Source organism: Camellia sinensis, chromosome 10, assembly GCF_055761805.1.
Source record: "Camellia sinensis isolate YWXY chromosome 10, ASM5576180v1, whole genome shotgun sequence".
Taxonomy (NCBI): Eukaryota; Viridiplantae; Streptophyta; class Magnoliopsida; order Ericales; family Theaceae; genus Camellia; species Camellia sinensis.
The window spans coordinates 55,306,674-55,324,384 of NC_138970.1; the positions used below are offsets into that span (position 1 = coordinate 55,306,674).

Consider the following 17,711-nt stretch of genomic DNA (forward strand, 5'->3'; position numbering starts at 1 on the left):
GTTTGAGAACATATTATTTTAATAAATTTTTTATTTTTACGAAATGATGTAAAAAATAAAAAGAATGAAGTGACAATTTGTAATAATTTTTTGACTTTTTAACTAAAATATATAATTGATAAACGAAATCTTAAATTGACATAAAATTTCTTTTTATTTTATTATTTTATTTTTGTTATCAGCAAGTACTAGTTTTTGCACACTTCAATTAATTTTAAAACCAACACAAAAAGCGGCTCCACGTGGACTAGCAAATAAGTTTACAAGCTGCTTCCTAGAAATCAATTAAGCTTAAATAAGGTAGTTAATGAGTAAATGGACAATCGGTTCTCCTCAAAAAGATAATCTCACATCCACATCTTGCAAAGATCTTTTGATGCAGTCACTTTGGGCTTCTCTGGTTCAAAACAATCTCACATTCCTCTCTCTCTCTCTCTCTATCTCTCTCATTCACACACAGCTTTGTCCCCAAAACCCACACAACACATCCACCTGCATTTTCTCTCACCTCTCTCACTTTCTCTCTCCTCCATTTCACAGATCTTCTCTTTCTCTTCCACACTGTTCCATTCAAAGCTCATCAGAAGCCATGAAAGCCCACTTTCTCAGACCTCTCTATCTTCTCCTTGAGTTCTTGCTGATTCAAACCCATCTTTGCTCATTTTCCACCTCTTCCCAAATGCTGGTTTTGCCCCTCAAAACCCAAGCAATCCCATTTGGGTCATTTTCTCGGCTTCCAAACAAGCTTCCTTTCCACCACAACGTCACCCTCACAGTCTCTCTCTCAGTCGGCACTCCCCCACAGAACGTTACCATGGTCCTCGACACAGGCAGCGAACTCTCATGGCTTCACTGCAACAAAACCCAAATTTCCCAACCCGTATTTGTCCCGAATAACTCCTCTTCCTACTTACCCATCAACTGTTCCTCGCCCATTTGCACCACCCGAACCCGAGACTTGTCCCTACCCGCTTCCTGCGACTCCAACAACCTCTGCCACGCGGTCCTATCATATGCTGACGCGTCATCATCAGAAGGGAATCTCGCATCCGATACATTTAATATCGGGGGGTCCGAAGTTCCGGGTACGATATTCGGGTGTATGGATTCGGGTTTCAGCAGTGACTCCGACGAAGACGCCAAGACTACCGGGTTAATGGGCATGAACCGTGGGTTACTTTCTTTTGTTTCGCAAATGGGTTGTCCTAAATTCTCATATTGCATTTCGAGTTACAATTTGTCGGGTCTTTTATTGCTTGGTGATTCAAATTTTACATGGCTTGCACCGTTGAATTACACACCGTTGATTCAAATTTCAACTCCATTGCCATATTTTGATCGTGTGGCTTACACGGTTCAGCTCGACGGGATTAAGGTTTCGGAGAAATTACTTCCATTGCCAAAATCAATATTTGAACCGGATCACACCGGGGCCGGTCAAACCATGGTTGACTCCGGTACCCAGTTCACCTTCCTTCTTGGCCCGGCTTACACTGTTTTAAGGAATGAGTTCTTAAACCAAACAACCGGAATTTTGCGGGTCTTGGAGGATCCGAATTTTGTCTTCCAAGGATCCATGGACCTATGCTACCGGGTCCCACTGGGCCAAACCACCTTACCACAGTTACCAACGGTAAGTTTGGTGTTTCGGGGCGCTGAAATGACGGTTTCGGGTGACCGGTTGTTATATCGGGTTTCGGGTGAAATCAGAGGGAATGATTCAGTGTATTGCTTCACATTTGGGAACTCTGATCTATTGGGGATTGAAGCGTATGTGATTGGCCATTATCATCAACAAAACGTGTGGATGGAATTTGATCTTGAGAAGTCTAGGATTGGGTTAGCTCAGGTACGTTGCGACTTGGCTGGTCAAAGATTTGGTGTGTATCACTAGCGTCACGACTCATGATCCTCCACGCTTTATATGCTTGAGTGTTTTGAAAAGTTAGTAAAAAAATTAATTTTTTGATTTTTTTAATTTATTTTGTCTTTTTATGAGTAAGTTATGTAAGAAATGTTGTGACCTAAAATAAATAAAAAATTAAAAATTAATTTTTTACCAACTTCTTAAAAGATTTCATAATTGCATCACGAGAAAGTGGTCCCACATGGGGCATGTGATTATGTAGGGGTGCTTTGGTAAGGAGATAAAAAGTCAATTTTTGACTTTTTATTCATTTTGAATCATATCACTTTTTATATTTTTTATTCACTAAAAGACAAAATAAACTAAAAAAGTTAAAAAGTTAAATTTTTACTGACTTTTCAAAATATCACGTAGTTTTTAGAAAAATAATTAAAAAATATCTTTTAATTTTTAATTTATTTTGAGTGATAATATTTTTTTATTTTCTTTAAAAAAATTAAAAAATCAATTTTTAATTAGTTTCTCAAAATAATTTTATATTTTTAAGAGGAATTATATGCGGGTGGAGAAGAAAAAAAAAAAAACAACAATGATAGAGACCACTAATTTTGAAGCTCTAAAAAGACCACTAATAACATGGCACTCAATAAAATAAAATAAAAAATATAACACCAAAGTCAAAACATCAAATCATTCCTGGTGGAACCCACTGCCACATCATTAATGATAACACTAATTAGTGCTCTCACTCATTTTCCAAAAAAAACGCCAGAGTCTTTCGTTGACACTACAAAAACACTTGCATTTCTCATGTAATTTTTTTTTATTTTTTTAAAGTAATTTCCCATATTTTTATGGGTTGGTAGGCTCGTGATGGGGTGATTAAACTGCAGTATGGTACATGGGGTCCACCATGTTATGGTGGTCTCGAGGGGAGGAGCACCGTCTTACTATCAATGGTCCACCCACATTGGTGATCCTTTAATCGGACGGCAATAATGAGAGAGTGGGGAGTGACGATTGTTCAACTCTTTTTATTTATTTATTTTTTTGCAAGATTGTTCGACTTTGACCTATTTTAAAAAGTTGGTGAAAAATATTTTTTTTTAATTTTTAAAATATTTTTAGATCATATTAATTTTTTATTCTTTATATATTTTTTTCAAAAAAAAAAAATTAAAAAAAATAAAAAAGTTAATTTTTAACTTCTCAAAATAAATATTTATGTAGGCGATATTTGTGTTCATGCATTAGATTATAGTGACAACATTTATCATTTTAGGCCAACATTTTGGTACAGATATATATGTATGTATGTACGTACATTTTTTGAGAAAAAAATGTTAAAGTTAAGAATTAAAATAAATTTTTTATATATATTATTTTTTGGGATTGTGTTAAATTATTTAGTACTATTTCTATTTATAACTTATTAGATAAAAATAATTTAAGTAAATTATAAAAAATGATTATTTAAAAATTGTAAGCAATGTGTTTCTGACTTTTATTTTCTGATTATTAATTTTTAGTTTGCAAAAAAAAAATATACCAAATAAGCATGTGTTCATATATTGAAAATAATTCTCTATTTTAAATTAATTCTTATGCTTTTTTTAAAAAAAAGACAATTTTTATTTTTATTTTTTATTTATTGATCTCTGACCATAGTCTCATATCTTCATACCCAGTTTTAGTTTTGGTTAGATTGGTGAGTGTGCAAGTATTTGTGTTTCATTCATGGGGTTTGGTGATGCAAGTTACTCTCTAGTCGCATGCTATGTGGATAGTATATATTTATATGTGTGGGACATGATTTTGAAGTACTCCTTTATCCAGACAAATTTTTGACAGAGTCTTTACACGTCACCTGAAATAAAAGTATAACTCCGATGGGTGGTGTTAAAATTAGCATTCCGACATATTAATCAGTTTTCTTGGAGAAAAACTTTTGATACTTTTCTTAGAAAGTCTATGGAGTCTCCTTTTTCTCTTTCATGGAGTTTTTCCTTTGGGTTTCTATCCCAAGCAATGCATCCTCTTGTCATCTCTTCTGTCAGGACCCACTTTCCTATTGCGTTCTATAAGAAAGAGACGGCTTCCATTCAATGGGTTTCACTCGGCTTGGTCTCCCAAAGGAGAGACTCGTAACTCGGCAGATGCTCTCTAGCGCTGTTTATTCGGCTCAAACTCAGCTCAACAGATCTGCCCAGTAGACCGATCTCGAATTGGGCCCAGTTAGATTGGACACGTTTGGTCCCCGTCTGCCTACTTTGGGCTTTCGTTAAATTCGGCCCCCACAATATGATGCATTTTATTATTATGATTGGTGAAAGGTAATACAATACGAGTCCTATTGGTGAGTATTTATATTTACAATAATGCTTGAGACCACCAAAAGTGATGCTCTAAAAATACCACTAGTGATGTGGCAGTGGATGGGGCCTACTTGTTTTTTTTATTTTTTTTTATTTAAAGTGTTTGCCAACTTATTAATGGTGCTTTAGAACACCACTTTTAGTGAAATGTATCATTACGGTTATATTTATGATTGATAGAAGAATAGTGCCACTTGGTCCCCCCCAAAGGCTATGATCTGAGGCATTAAAACTTTGGTCCTTCAGGGCTTTAATTCATTAGAAAAATAAATATCATAATACAAATTTTGGAATGAATCACAACAATTAGAGTTTCAAATTATGTTGATCTTTCATAATATTTAAATATATATATATATATATATATATATATAACAAGTCTTATAAGTTTAAAATATTATATTGGGCTCTTTTAAACTTTTAATTCACATAACACTTAACTGATTTCATCATAAATTCATTATTTATATGGATGAAAAAATAATGTTCTCATCTCATTTATATTGAAATGTATATTTTTAATTTTTTTTTAAAAATTTGTCTTTGCACCATCTGCATTAGTTTTGGTCTCATCAAATCTTACCAAAACAGAATTCGGTGTAATTATATCAAAATTATGAAAATTGTTGTATTTTTTCAAATCTCATAGAAAGTTGGTGTAATTTATCCAAAAAAAAAGGGAACTTTATTTATTGAATTAGAAAAATACATGTATTATGACTATGTTATTAAATTGTATGCATCTTTAATCCAGTAAAAATATAGTTACTAGTTTCATAATTGAATTCTATTCATTTAACTTCTCAATTTCTTTTGATTTTACTAAATATACATACATACAAAAAAAAGTATTAAAAAGAAATAGCAATGCTATAAATAATCACATATTTTATGCTGTTTTCTCATTTCTAGGCTAATAAATGCACATTGAATTGACTCACTTATATCTAAGGCTTGGTTTGGCATGTTTAAAAAAAATCAAAAAGTCAAAAAATCACTATCCTATTTAAGTCACATCATCTTATTTAAGTCACATTACCTCTCTAACATATCATTTCAAACCCAATCCATATTTCATAAAAATTCAAAAAGTGCACTCATTTAAAATATCCCAAACAACCCTTAAAAGTGAAAAAAATGTAAGAAATAAAATTATATATAGTATAATAATAAAAAAAAAAGAAAAAATCATATCCATTATAGGCTATGGGCCGAGTCTCGGCCAGGTTTTGAAAAACCCATTGAGAAGCTTATCGGTCAGCCCACAGACCTTCTCCCTTGGGCTTGACTCTTTCCTCATATATTGGACAGTGCACTGACTTTTAATGATAGTTTGGGCGGGTCCACAGTTCCTATGACCAGCTAAGCTTTGTTTTGGTCCACTCATTTATTTCTGAAACTCTTACAAGTTAAATCTTTTTGAATTAAAAGAATTTTATTTGTTCAAAAAAATAATTATTTGTTGAAAATTTATATATCTATTTATCTGTTTAAATGCCACTTATCTGTTCAAGTATTTCACTAGCGGTACACGTATTACCTAACCGTGTAACTATTTATTCAAATATCTTATTATTTGTACACGTGTCACTTATGTATACAACTATCTGTTCAAATGTATTACTATTTATACATGTATCACCAATCTATCCATCTATTTGTCTACTTCACTACTACTAGCGGCCGCTGAAGACTTTTCAATGCGTGTTCTTATCACCAAAAAAGATTAAATCATAGATTAAATGACATGATTTCATAGGAATGGACTTTTTACCTATTAATTATTTTTTTTCACAAACTCAAATATTTTTAATAAAAAATTATATATATATATATATATATATATATAGAGAGAGAGAGAGAGAGAGAGAGAGAGAGATAAAAATTGTGCAAAAAAATGAACAAACCCAATAACCGGCCCCACCCCAATTTTATTTAAATAAATCTTTAAATGCCTTTGTTATTTTAAAACTTAAAATAATATTTCGGGAATTTGGTCAAAGTATCCTCATAATAAAACTTTAATGTATTAAGGACAAGAACAAAAAAATTTCATTGAAAAGTCTAACACATATTACTATTATCAAAATATTAAATTTTAAAATAATGTAACTTTGATGTAAATATCAATTTTTAATAAAATTAATATTTTTAGAATCCCCTTATCAAAATCTATCAAATAAGATTTATATTGACTATGAATTTTTTTTTTAATTATTAACGTCGAAATTGATATATACAGCAACAGTAACATGCTACTCTATTTAACAGTAACATGTTACTCTGTTTTACAGTTATTCTGTTTGATAGTAACATTTTACTATGTCTCAAAGTAACATGCTACTCTGTTTGACAGTAACATGTTACTTTGGTTCACAGTAACATGTAACTCTGGCAATATTGTCCAAGGAAAAAAATATATATATTTTACTTTGTCTTTACTTAATTATGAGTTTTTTCCTTAAGGATTTATGAAGCAAAATATATTAGGCTATCATTTTCACCAACTAAAGACCCAATAAAAAAATTTTGACTAAATTTCTCATAAAATTTCGAGTCTCTATGTGCATGGCAGGAATTATATATATATATATAATACTTATATTGAAAAGAAAATTTATAAGGAATAATGTAACTGATTTTGATTGTATCATTTGAAAACAAAAATCTTAAAAAATGATCTATTATTTCAAAATTGTTAGTATCAAATTATTCTGATTGAGGCCTCATTTGGCAAATGACTTTTTTTAGTCAAAAAGTCACTAAAAAAATTAAAAAGGCAACAACTCATACCAAAAAGTTAAAGATTCCTTTTTCTCTCTACTTTTTACACATCTTTTCGTAAAAAGTCAAAAAATATCTCAAACATACTAATTTTTTTACATCATATTTTAATCAAAAAGAAAAAAAGTTATTAAAAAAGTTGGTTCCTAAACGAGGCCCGAGTATTGTGTATAAAAAAAAACCTAAAAAAAATCATTTTACATGTTATTAATTTAAAAAAAAATACCATTCTCATTGGGAGGATTTCTAAAAAGTAGAGAGTGATTTTTTTCCCCCCCAACTAATGAAGGTACAAGAATTATTTACACAATTGAATGCATAAATCACTTGTACATTCATCATTTTATAATTATTTTTCCACCCACTTTTTGATCTTCTCGCATTCTCATTTCCTATACAACAATTATATTTGTGTACCAATCGTCTTAAAATAATTCAAAAACAGAGATAAGGAACCTTATTCTAAAACCATTCAAGCTATGTCATTCTTTCTCTGTCCGGCATCTTTGACATATTTGTCTATTTTAAATTTAGGAATTCAAAAATTTTAATCAAAATCAGCAAAACAAAATATTTACATGATTCACCTTACGTCAACGGTTATTGCAAGTTTTATTATAATTAAAAAATTTACATGAAATTATAGACATATAGTTTCTCCTCAACTATATATATATATATAATTAAAATAACAAAAATACTCATACTCCAATATTAAATTTGTGTGCTACAAATATGAGAGAGAGAGAGAGAGAGGTATAAGAAGCATAGTTTGGTACAACTGCAATGAATTCGAGCTGTATAAGGATCGTAGTTTGGTACAACTACATTCTCCCTTGTGAGCCTCACGACTGTATAGACTGTATGAACATCATCAAACTTATCAAATTGAATTCAACTTACTTTCGAATCAAACTCACAATTTTTTTTAATTTTTTAATTCCTTTTTCTTGGTAGGTAATCTAGTATGGCCAGCTTTGTTTGTTGTCATAACCACTAAGAAGCAAACACGTCGGTCTAGTCTTCGCTTCAGAGAGAAGTGCACACATAAAATGGTCCAATTATTCATGAAAATAACAATACATGACAATGTATGACCAAAATGACAATGATATGTGTATGACCTCGAAACTACTACTGATTTAAATCCCTTAGATTTGCTTGATCACCAAGACTACTGATTTACATTTCTATTTGATTGTGTTTTCGTTTCTTATTTAAATTGCATTTGAATCATAAATTTAAATAAACATTTTTTGAAAGGAAAAAAAAGAAAAAGAAAGAGCCAATGAAATTAAATCCTTATCCAAACATAGCATTAGTGTAAACATTTTTGAAAACTTTGGAATTTTTTGTAAAAATGTCAAAAATTTATTTTCCATTTTTTGAAAAATCAATGCAATTTAATAACATTAATGTTTACAAAAATTTTAAAGCAGTAAACAAAAACTTGTTTAATGACTATTTTTGTTTTCAAAATAAAATTATAAACAATTTCCAAAATTACTAAATTCTTGTGATAAAAAACAATTGTTTTAATTTGTTTTGAAAATTACAAGTTTCATTGGTTCCTCTCTCTTCCACCCCTTATAGCGACTACCCATCGTTGCTAGCAACCTCTTTAAATCACCGCTTGCAACAACCACCTCTGGCCACCCCGGAGATTTGTTTTCGAAACACATATGTACCACATTTTTTCTATTCATTTTTATCAAGAAGAAATATAAATATCTTTGATATTTTGTAAATGAAAAATAGTAAATTTATAAACATTACCAAACATCACCCCGATATTTTCAAACTTTTCATTACTTTGTTTTTAAAAGTACGAAATCAAAGAAAATGAAAATACAAATGAACAGAAAAACGTTTTCATGTGTGGATAATGCAATTTCATGCTTTAATTGCGTGAGGCAAATTTTTTTTATTCAACTTTCAAAAAGAAAAAAGAAAAAAAAAAAGAAAAAGAGGGTGCTCAAACTAATTGAAGATGTATGCTTCTTAAGAAAGTATTGAAAAAGAGGACTTCATTGTCTTGCTTGATATCTTAATTAGTATGTGATTTAATTCAGTTAAAATGGATATGTTAGACATATGTCGCTTTATTAATCTAGATTTTAATACAATCCCCAAGCAAACCTACAACAGAATGAAAGCCCTCGCGACTGACCAAAATTATACTCAGAAAAATAAATTAAAAAACTACTTAGAAAATTGAAACTAGTGGTCAGGATTCACTCAAAAAATATGATAGAATAATCACTGGATATATCTTGAATGCACGAAAGCCAATTACTTATTATTTAACTCCAATGTTATTCTCTATCTAAAATATAAATTGTGAGTCTCTACCCTTCTCTACTAATCAAAATCTTATAGAATATCACATGTTTATATTTTAGAAATACTGAATAATCACCCTTTCTCTACCCCATAAATTTGGTTGATATGATCATTTTTGTTGTCATTTGACAACTCAATTATTTATTTATTTATTTACTTATTATGAAAAGACGTGCATAAAAATAGAGAATTGATATGATCCAAATAAGTTAATAAATCAAAAGCCTTAATCAACCAATAAAAAGAAAACAAAGAAGAGGGAATTTCCGAATTAAATTCAAATTCTGGTCCAAAAGTTGTGCCTCTTTATGTCCGCATTTCCGACAGTAACTGCCGAACAATTTTTAACAGTTTCAGATCTGTTAAACTGGACAGGTTTCAAACTGCCCAGCAGTTAATCTGTTGAAACATTTTCCAAATCTGTTTGAATTCAAACAGCACCTGTTCAATTTAAAAACCCATATGTTCACTTCAAATTTTGCACTTGTTTAGGTTTATAAAATCAGATCTGTTTCCAACACTTTTGAACATCTAAAAATCTGTCTGCAACTTATGCTTTTGCTGTCCAGATTTTATTTAGTGCATTAATTCGTCATTATAGTTTTAGAGTTTTTTAAAGAGAGTATAGAATACAAGGTTCTAGTTCGCCGGACAAATTTGTTTGAAGTGCTTTTACAAATTTGTGAAGATCATTGTATCCTGGGAGATAGACGCCACTCAACCGTAAGCACCGAAGCGGGGCGAATCTGTCTTAAGGATAGAGTGTCGCACACTCGACTTGGTCTTTTATTTTTTCATTTGGTTCGACAAAATAAATTATGTAAGTTTTTATTTTATTTTGTTTGATTTAGTTTCTATTTATTTTATTTACACAGAAGACTGTTCCAACAATCTTAAGACAGATTCGAATTATTCGGTTTACAGAATTTTTCGTTTGTTTCCTTTTCTCTTTCTTCTTTTAAAGAAAATTATTTTCTATGAATTTACAAAATAATATTTTGGTTGGAAAAATAAATAGCGATTATATACTATTTGACTGATAGTAGTAATACACTGTCTATTTTCTTTGACAACTAGTAGTAATATACTGGTGTCATTAACAATTCAACATATATTTTTTTGGAATTTTTTCAGAAATTAATTTTGGTTTTGAGAAATTATTTTCTGAGTTTTCATTAATTAAAATTCTGTTTCAGTTTTTTAATTATTGAAATGTTACAGAAATTTAAGTTTTCGTGTGGAATTAATTTGGTTAAATAAAATTTTATTTTATTTCCAAATTAATTGAAAAATAAAAGTTACATTCTTATTTCTTTTATTTTTACAGAATTTAATTCTGTGAATTAGGATTAATTTTCTGTGTAGTATAAATTCTAATTATAATTTTGTTTTATAAATTAGAATTAATGGCTACTGAAACAAACTTTCAAACAAGTACTACTGTGGTGGCTGCAATGACGCCAACCCCCTCTCCTGTTGTGACAGTACCGGTAAATCACGGTGAAAAGCCAGAGAAATTCTCAAGAACTGATTTTAAAAGATGGCAATAGAAAATGTTGTTCTATCTTACAACTTTGAACCTGACTCGTTTTCTCCGTGAGGATGCTCCTATTTTGAAAGAGGATGAAACCGACCGGCAAGTGGTTGCTGCGGTTGATGCTTGGAAACATGCCGATTTCCTTTGCCAGAACTACATCTTGAACGGACTTGACAATACATTATACAACGTCTATAGTCCTATTAAGACAGCAAAAGAACTTTGGGAGTCTTTGGAGAAAAAATACAAAACGGAAGATGCCGGCTCAAAGAAATTTGCGGTTGGCAAATTCCTGGATTTTGTAATGGTTGATTCAAAAATTGTGATCAGCCAAGTTCAAGATTTCCAACTCATTCTACCTGATATTTACGCAGAAGGCATGTCTCTCAGTGAATCCTTCCAAGTTGCAGCCTTAATTGACAAATTACCACAAGGCTGGAAGGAATTCAAGAACTACCTCAAACACAAGCGCAAAGAAATGTCTATGGAAGAATTAATTGTGCATTTGAGGTTTGAGGAGGACAACCGCAATTCTGAAAAGCGGGTTGGTAAGCATCCTATGGAGTCTAAGGCAAATGTGGTGGAACATGCTTTGAAAACCAAGAAACGAAAGTCTTCCGGAGAAAGTTCATCACAAGGCTCTAAAGTGGGGGAAAATAAAAGTACAAGTTTAATGGCAAATGTTACATCTGTGACAAAGAGGGACATCGGGCCAAAGAATGTCGTAGCAAAGGCAAAAGCAAGAGAAGAACAAGCAAGAAGCTTGCTCAAGTCCATATGACCGAAGTGGGCAATATTTCCAATAGTGTAGATGACATCAATCTTTCTGCAGTTGTTTCCGAAGCAAATCTTGTCGAAAATCCTAAAGAATGATGGGTGGACACTGGTGCTACAACAAAAAAGGCCTTTGGTGACAGATTGATTTTGTCTCCAAACATCAAAATTTCGTCACTAAAGTGATCTGTGACGAAAAAAATTTGTCACCACGTTTATGGCTTATACGTCGTCACAAAAAGTACCTGGTGACGAAAAACTTTCGTCACCTATTTTTCATTTTTGGCGACGAAATGTTTCGTCTCCAAATGTTGAATTTTTCGTCCTCTAAGACACCAATTTCGTCACCAAAACTAAATAATATTTTATTTTAATTGTTTTTTGCGACGAAATATTTTGTCACCAAATATATTTTAGTGATGAAAGTTTTCCTCACCAATGATATGAATTAAGGTGACAAAAAAACTCGTCACTAAAATAAGCAAAAAAAGAAAATTATTCAATGACAAAAAACATTTTGTCACAAAATATTTCAATTTAGCGACGAAATATTCAGCAAATGTGACAAAATTATTTGTTTCGTACTATATCATTAGTGACAAAATTATTCGTCATGTTTTTTGAAAACTAATAGCGACATTTTTTATTTCGTCACTAATAAACATTAAAAATTTTGAAAATTGAGGTACTATTTTCTTTCGAAATTTTTTCTTTTCAGTAACAATTCCCTGTGCATTTCAATAACCTGTTCAATAAAATATCTATTACAAATCAATACAAAAATCTGTTCATTTTCATAATCATCACAATCGAATTTTAGCACTATCCACAAAAATACAATATGAACTGCATACGGATTATAAACATGTCTCCTAATATCCGCAAAAAACGTCTACTAATATCCGTAAAAATATAATATCAACCATATGTAGATTACCAAACACATCTCCTAATATCCAACAAAAAACATGTCTACTAATATCAACAAAAATAAAATATCAAGGGCGGATTACCAAACATGCCCTGTAATACTAACAAAAATATAAAATTTACAACACAACCAAAATACATGTAAGGTAATATGAACAAAAACACAAAATGAGCTACCATCGGCCCTCCAAATTACCAAACACGTCCATATCAAATCTCGAATCTGCAAAAAAATGAAACACAAAAAAAAAAAAAAATGTCAGTTAGACAATTATTATCTTATCCATAACATATACAATTTAACATGCATTTTTGGACTTAGTTTTCAAACTGGGAGTCCCGTGCTAGTTCCGTAAGTTTCCACAACTCACATTGGTCCATCCCAAGGTATTTGAGGTGTTTCCCGAGCCGTCTCGTGGCTGTTGCACGATTTTGGCCCTCGAATGTCTATTTTCAAGCTTAAGTGTGAAAAAGTGCATTTTTGGACTTAGTTTTCAAACTGGGAGTCCCGTGCTAGTTCCGTAAGTTTCCACAACTTACATTGGTCCATCCCGATGTGTTTGAGGTGTTTCCCGGGCCGTCTCGTGGCTGTTGCACGATTTTGGCCCCCGAAGGCCTATTTTCAAGCTTAAGTGTAAAAAAGTACATTTTTTGACTTACTTTTCAAACCGGGAGTCTCGTGCTAGTTCCGTTAGTTTCCATAACTCACATTGGTCCTTCCCGAGGTGTTTGAGGTATTTCCTGGGCCGTCTCGTGGCTGTTGCATGATTTTGGCCCTCGACGGCCTATTTTCAAGCTTAAGTGTGGAAAAATGCATTTTTGGACTTAGTTTTCAAACTGGGAGTCCCGTGCTAGTTTCGTAAGTTCTCACAACTCACATTGGTCCGTCTCGAGGTGTTTGAGGTTTTTCCCGGGCCATCTCGTGGCTTTTGCACGATTTTGGCTCCCGAAAGCCTATTTTTAAGCTTAAGTGTGGAAAAGTGCATTTTTGGACTTAGTTTTCAAGCCGGGAGTCCCGTGCTAGTTCCGTAAGTTTTCACAACTCAAATTGGTCCATCCCAAGGTATTTGAGGTGTTTCCTGAGCCGTCTCGTGGCTGTTGCACGATTTTGGCCCTCGAATGTCTATTTTCAAGCTTAAGTGTGAAAAAGTGCATTTTTGGACTTAGTTTTCAAACTGGGAGTCCCGTGCTAGTTCCGTAAGTTTCCACAACTTACATTGGTCCATCCCGATGTGTTTGAGGTGTTTCCCGGGCCGTCTCGTGGCTGTTGCACGATTTTGGCCCCCGAAGGCCTATTTTCAAGCTTAAGTGTAAAAAAGTGCATTTTTTGACTTACTTTTCAAACCGGGAGTCTCGTGCTAGTTCCGTTAGTTTCCATAACTCACATTGGTCCTTCCCGAGGTGTTTGAGGTATTTCCTGGGCCGTCTCGTGGCTGTTGCATGATTTTGGCCCTCGACGGCCTATTTTCAAGCTTAAGTGTGGAAAAATACATTTTTGGACTTAGTTTTCAAACTAGGAGTCCCGTGCTAGTTTCGTAAGTTCTCACAACTCACATTGGTCCGTCTCGAGGTGTTTGAGGTTTTTCCCGGGCCATCTCGTGGCTTTTGCACGATTTTGGCTCCCGAAAGCCTATTTTCAAGCTTAAGTGTGGAAAAGTGCATTTTTGGACTTAGTTTTCAAGCCGGGAGTCCCGTGCTAGTTCCGTAAGTTTTCACAACTCACATTGGTCCATCCCGAGGTGTTTGAGGTGTTCCCCGGGTCATCTGGTGGCTGTTGCACGATTTTGGGCCCCCGAAGGTCTATTTTCAAGCTTAAGTGTGAAAAAGTATATTTTTGGACTTAGTTTTCAAACCGGGAGTCCCGTGCTAGTTCCGTAAGTTTTCACAACCCACATTGGTCCATCCCGAGGTGTTTGAGGTGTTTCCCGGGCCGTCTCGTGGCTGTTGGACAATTTTGGCCCCCGAAGGCCTATTTTCAAGCGTAAGTGTAAAAAAGTGCATTTTTGGACTTACTTTTCAAACCGAGAGTCCCGTGCTAGTTTCGTTAGTTTCCATAACTCACATTGGTCCCTCCCGAGGTGTTTGAGGTGTTCCCTGGGCCGTCTCATGGCTGTTGCACGATTTTGGCCCCCGAAGGCCTATTTTCAAGCTTAAGTGTGGAAAAGTGCATTTTTTGACTTAGTTTTCAAACCGGGAGTCCCGTGCTAGTTCTGTAAGTTTTCACAACTCACATTGGTCTGTCCCGAGGTGTTTGAGGTGTTTCCCAGGCCATCTTGTGGCTATTGCACAATTTTGGCCTCCGAAGGCCTATTTTCAAGCTTAAGTGTTAAAAAATGCATTTTTGGACTTAGTTTTCAAACCGAGAGTCCCGTGCTTGGTCTATAAGTTTCCACAACTCACATTGGTCCGCCCCAAGGTGTTTGAGGTGTTTCCCGGTCTGTCTCATGACTGTTGCATGATTTTAACCCCCAAAAGCCTATTTTCAAGCTTAAGTGTGAAAAAGTGCATTTTTGGACTTAACTTTCAAACCGAGAGTCCCGTGCTAGTTCCGTAAGTTTTCACAACTCACATTTGTCCATCCCAAGGTGTTTGAGGTGTTTCCCGGGCCGTCTCGTTGCTGTTGCACGATTTTGGCCCCCGAAGGCCTATTTTCAAGTTTAAGTGTGAAAAAGTGTATTTTTTGACTTAATTTTCGAATCAGGAGTCCCGTGCTAGTTCTGTACGTTTTCACAACTTACTTTGGTCCCTCCTGAGGTGTTTGAGGTGTTTCCCGGGCCAACTTGTGGTTGTTACACAATTTTGGCCCCCGATGGCCTATTTTCAAGCCTAAGTGTTGGAAAAGTACATTTTTCTAAATAGTTTTCAAACAAAGAGTCCCGTGCTAGTTCCATGAGTTTACACAACTTACATCGGTCCCTCACGAGGTGTTCCCGGGCCTTCTCATGGCTGTTTCACGATTTTGGAGCCCGATGGCATATTTTCAAGCTTAAGTGTTAGAAAGAACAAAACACTACTTACCTCTGGTGTTCAAATTTGATTTTCAAATTTCATGTTTGGTTTGATTTTCAAATTATACTGAAACATGAAAACACAATATAAAAGTAAAGGAGGGTAAATTCAACATATATACCTTATATATGAACTTTTAAATCAATGAATTGTAAACCTACTTATTGTAATAATATTTGGAGGATTCAACCTGAAGCATCATACCAAAAAAAAAAAAAAAAAACAGCAAATAACTTTAACTCAATATAAAAAAAAAAAGCTTACAATAAGAAATCAAACGTATGCACTATATAAGTGATTCCTGCTAAAGGAAAAAATCCACTTATCATGGGAAAATAAAATCTCTTCAAACCTACTAATTGAATGCAACTCTTGGTTATTAGACTGGGTATAAAGACTGCCCCACAGGAAGCTCCACTAACAAGTACTCATTGCATTGGAAGATATGATACAACCCAAACTTAAAAGGAAACCCACCACAGAAATATTGCCTCCCACACACCAAGGAACATCCAGTGTACCACTAGTAATGCTAACTGTAAAGCATTGCCAGGTATTTATTATCAATGCCACATCCAGTACAACTAGAAAATATTTACTGGTGTGAAAGCAAGTATGGAAACTGATAATAGATGACAGTACAGTCAAGGTTCTATTTATAATGTGCAAACATTTTATGATGAAATAGTGAAGTTTAAAAGTGTCCTAACCTAAGGTGAAGTTCAGAAACCAGCAATTAAATAAGAGTCACAATACTGAGAACTAATTTGGCCATCATGTGTCATGGTTATAGTTTGGATTTGTCTTCTTCTGAGGATCTCTCTCTAAAACCAGTTAAGTATCTTAGAGAGGATGTGACAAATACCATGGAAAACTCTCAACTATAGCCATCAAGTCATAAGATCTTAGTCATCCAAGTCCATGGTTATGATCATATACATGTACCCACAAAAACACAGAAACAAAGAAGCAAGGCAGATAAAGAAGGTAAGAGTTTCATGGTAGCTTATACAATGGCTTAATTGTCTAAAAACTGTATTAGAATGGTTCTTCAATTACCATAAGTAATTCTAAAAGGTAAAATGTTGAAAATTGCATACTTACATGAATAATCAGCACAGGACAATTAACATATGGGATTTTGTCAATGTTCTACACACAGTCAACACAAACACCATTTAATTAGACCCAAAAAAAAATGCATAATCTTTCAATCAAAATAATAGTATAGATAAACAGATGATCTGAAGAAGATCAATGTTACCTTATAGATGTCGAACCAATATGTACGCTTCACAGGATACATGACTCTTAAGCCTGAAAGTATAGGACTATGCAGAACCACAGCTCTCAAATGAGGAAGACGAGCTACAAGATCCAATGTGGGGCCACTGCCAACAGATTGGCCGTAAAGGATAATATTCTCCTGCTTAGCACCATAGCTCTCCTCAAGACACTTATACACAGCTTCAATATATGCATATGTATTATGCTCACTTGGCTGCAAAACAAGGAAGCTATGTGCCATAGATGACACTTTCTATCACTACAGGGCACACTATATAACTTAACAATTCACTTTCATCTAGAAAAGTTTTCGATTGCCACACACCTTCCCAGAAGACTGTCCATACCCAGAATAGTCGTACCTGCGCAAAAGCAAACATAAAACTGTCATTACTTTGCTCAACAGATGACAGCATAACATTTTGATTCTTGGAATAGAACAGCAGATCATAACAGCTGCATTGTTTTCCCTCTATTCTGGGTATTAAATTTTCCATTCAAGTCCTATAGAGCTGGGACATGAGATATGTCTATCAGTATCAAACTTTTGAAGCTACAGTGCAACCACCAAGGGCATGTATGTATGTATGAATGTATGCAAACTAAGGTGATTTGAGTTATATGATGAGAGAAGGCAAAGTTAACCACAAGGTCTGCCGAGATGAGACTTCTAGGGCAAAAGAACATCATTTTAAGTCAAAAATGGAGTGCGACAAACAACCTATAATATATAGGGCAGGACTATAGATCCGTAACAACATTCTTTTCATTTTATGATTCATATCCTCTAAAGTTCTAAAACTTA

At 33.6% G+C, this 17,711-nt stretch overlaps 2 protein-coding genes across 2 annotated transcripts; one reads left to right on the forward strand and one right to left on the reverse strand.

Moving 5' to 3' along the window:
* Positions 1 to 353: 353 nt before the first annotated feature.
* LOC114290793 (aspartic proteinase PCS1-like) lies at positions 354 to 4,457 on the forward strand. The gene is made up of 2 exons (XM_028234768.2): positions 354 to 1,849; positions 3,925 to 4,457. The coding sequence occupies exons 1-2, from the start codon at positions 377 to 379 to the stop codon at positions 3,949 to 3,951; spliced, it is 1,500 nt and encodes a 499-aa protein (XP_028090569.2). The 5' UTR covers positions 354 to 376; the 3' UTR covers positions 3,952 to 4,457.
* Positions 4,458 to 15,776: 11,319 nt separating this feature from the next.
* Positions 15,777 to 17,297, reverse strand: LOC114291578 (uncharacterized). The gene is made up of 4 exons (XM_082890066.1): positions 17,232 to 17,297; positions 16,884 to 17,120; positions 16,724 to 16,771; positions 15,777 to 15,809 (listed from the first exon to the last, which is right to left on the reverse strand). The coding sequence occupies exons 1-4, from the start codon at positions 17,295 to 17,297 to the stop codon at positions 15,777 to 15,779; spliced, it is 384 nt and encodes a 127-aa protein (XP_082746192.1).
* Positions 17,298 to 17,711: the final 414 nt, after the last annotated feature.

Excerpts from the sequence above, each read along its gene's own strand:
- LOC114290793 (XM_028234768.2), top strand. The coding sequence starts at position 377 with ATGCAGTCACTTTGGGCTTCTCTGGTTCAAAACAATCTCACATTCCTC. Across the intron at positions 1,850-3,924 it reads CTAGGATTGGGTTAGCTCAG|GACCCACTTTCCTATTGCGT; the intron begins GTACGTTGCGAC and ends CTCTTCTGTCAG.
- LOC114291578 (XM_082890066.1), bottom strand. The coding sequence starts at position 17,297 with ATGACAGTTTTATGTTTGCTTTTGCGCAGGTACGACTATTCTGGGTAT. Across the intron at positions 17,121-17,231 it reads ATGGACAGTCTTCTGGGAAG|CCAAGTGAGCATAATACATA; the intron begins GTGTGTGGCAAT and ends CTTGTTTTGCAG. Across the intron at positions 15,810-16,723 it reads GTCCTGTGCTGATTATTCAT|GTTGAATCCTCCAAATATTA; the intron begins GTAAGTATGCAA and ends ATGATGCTTCAG.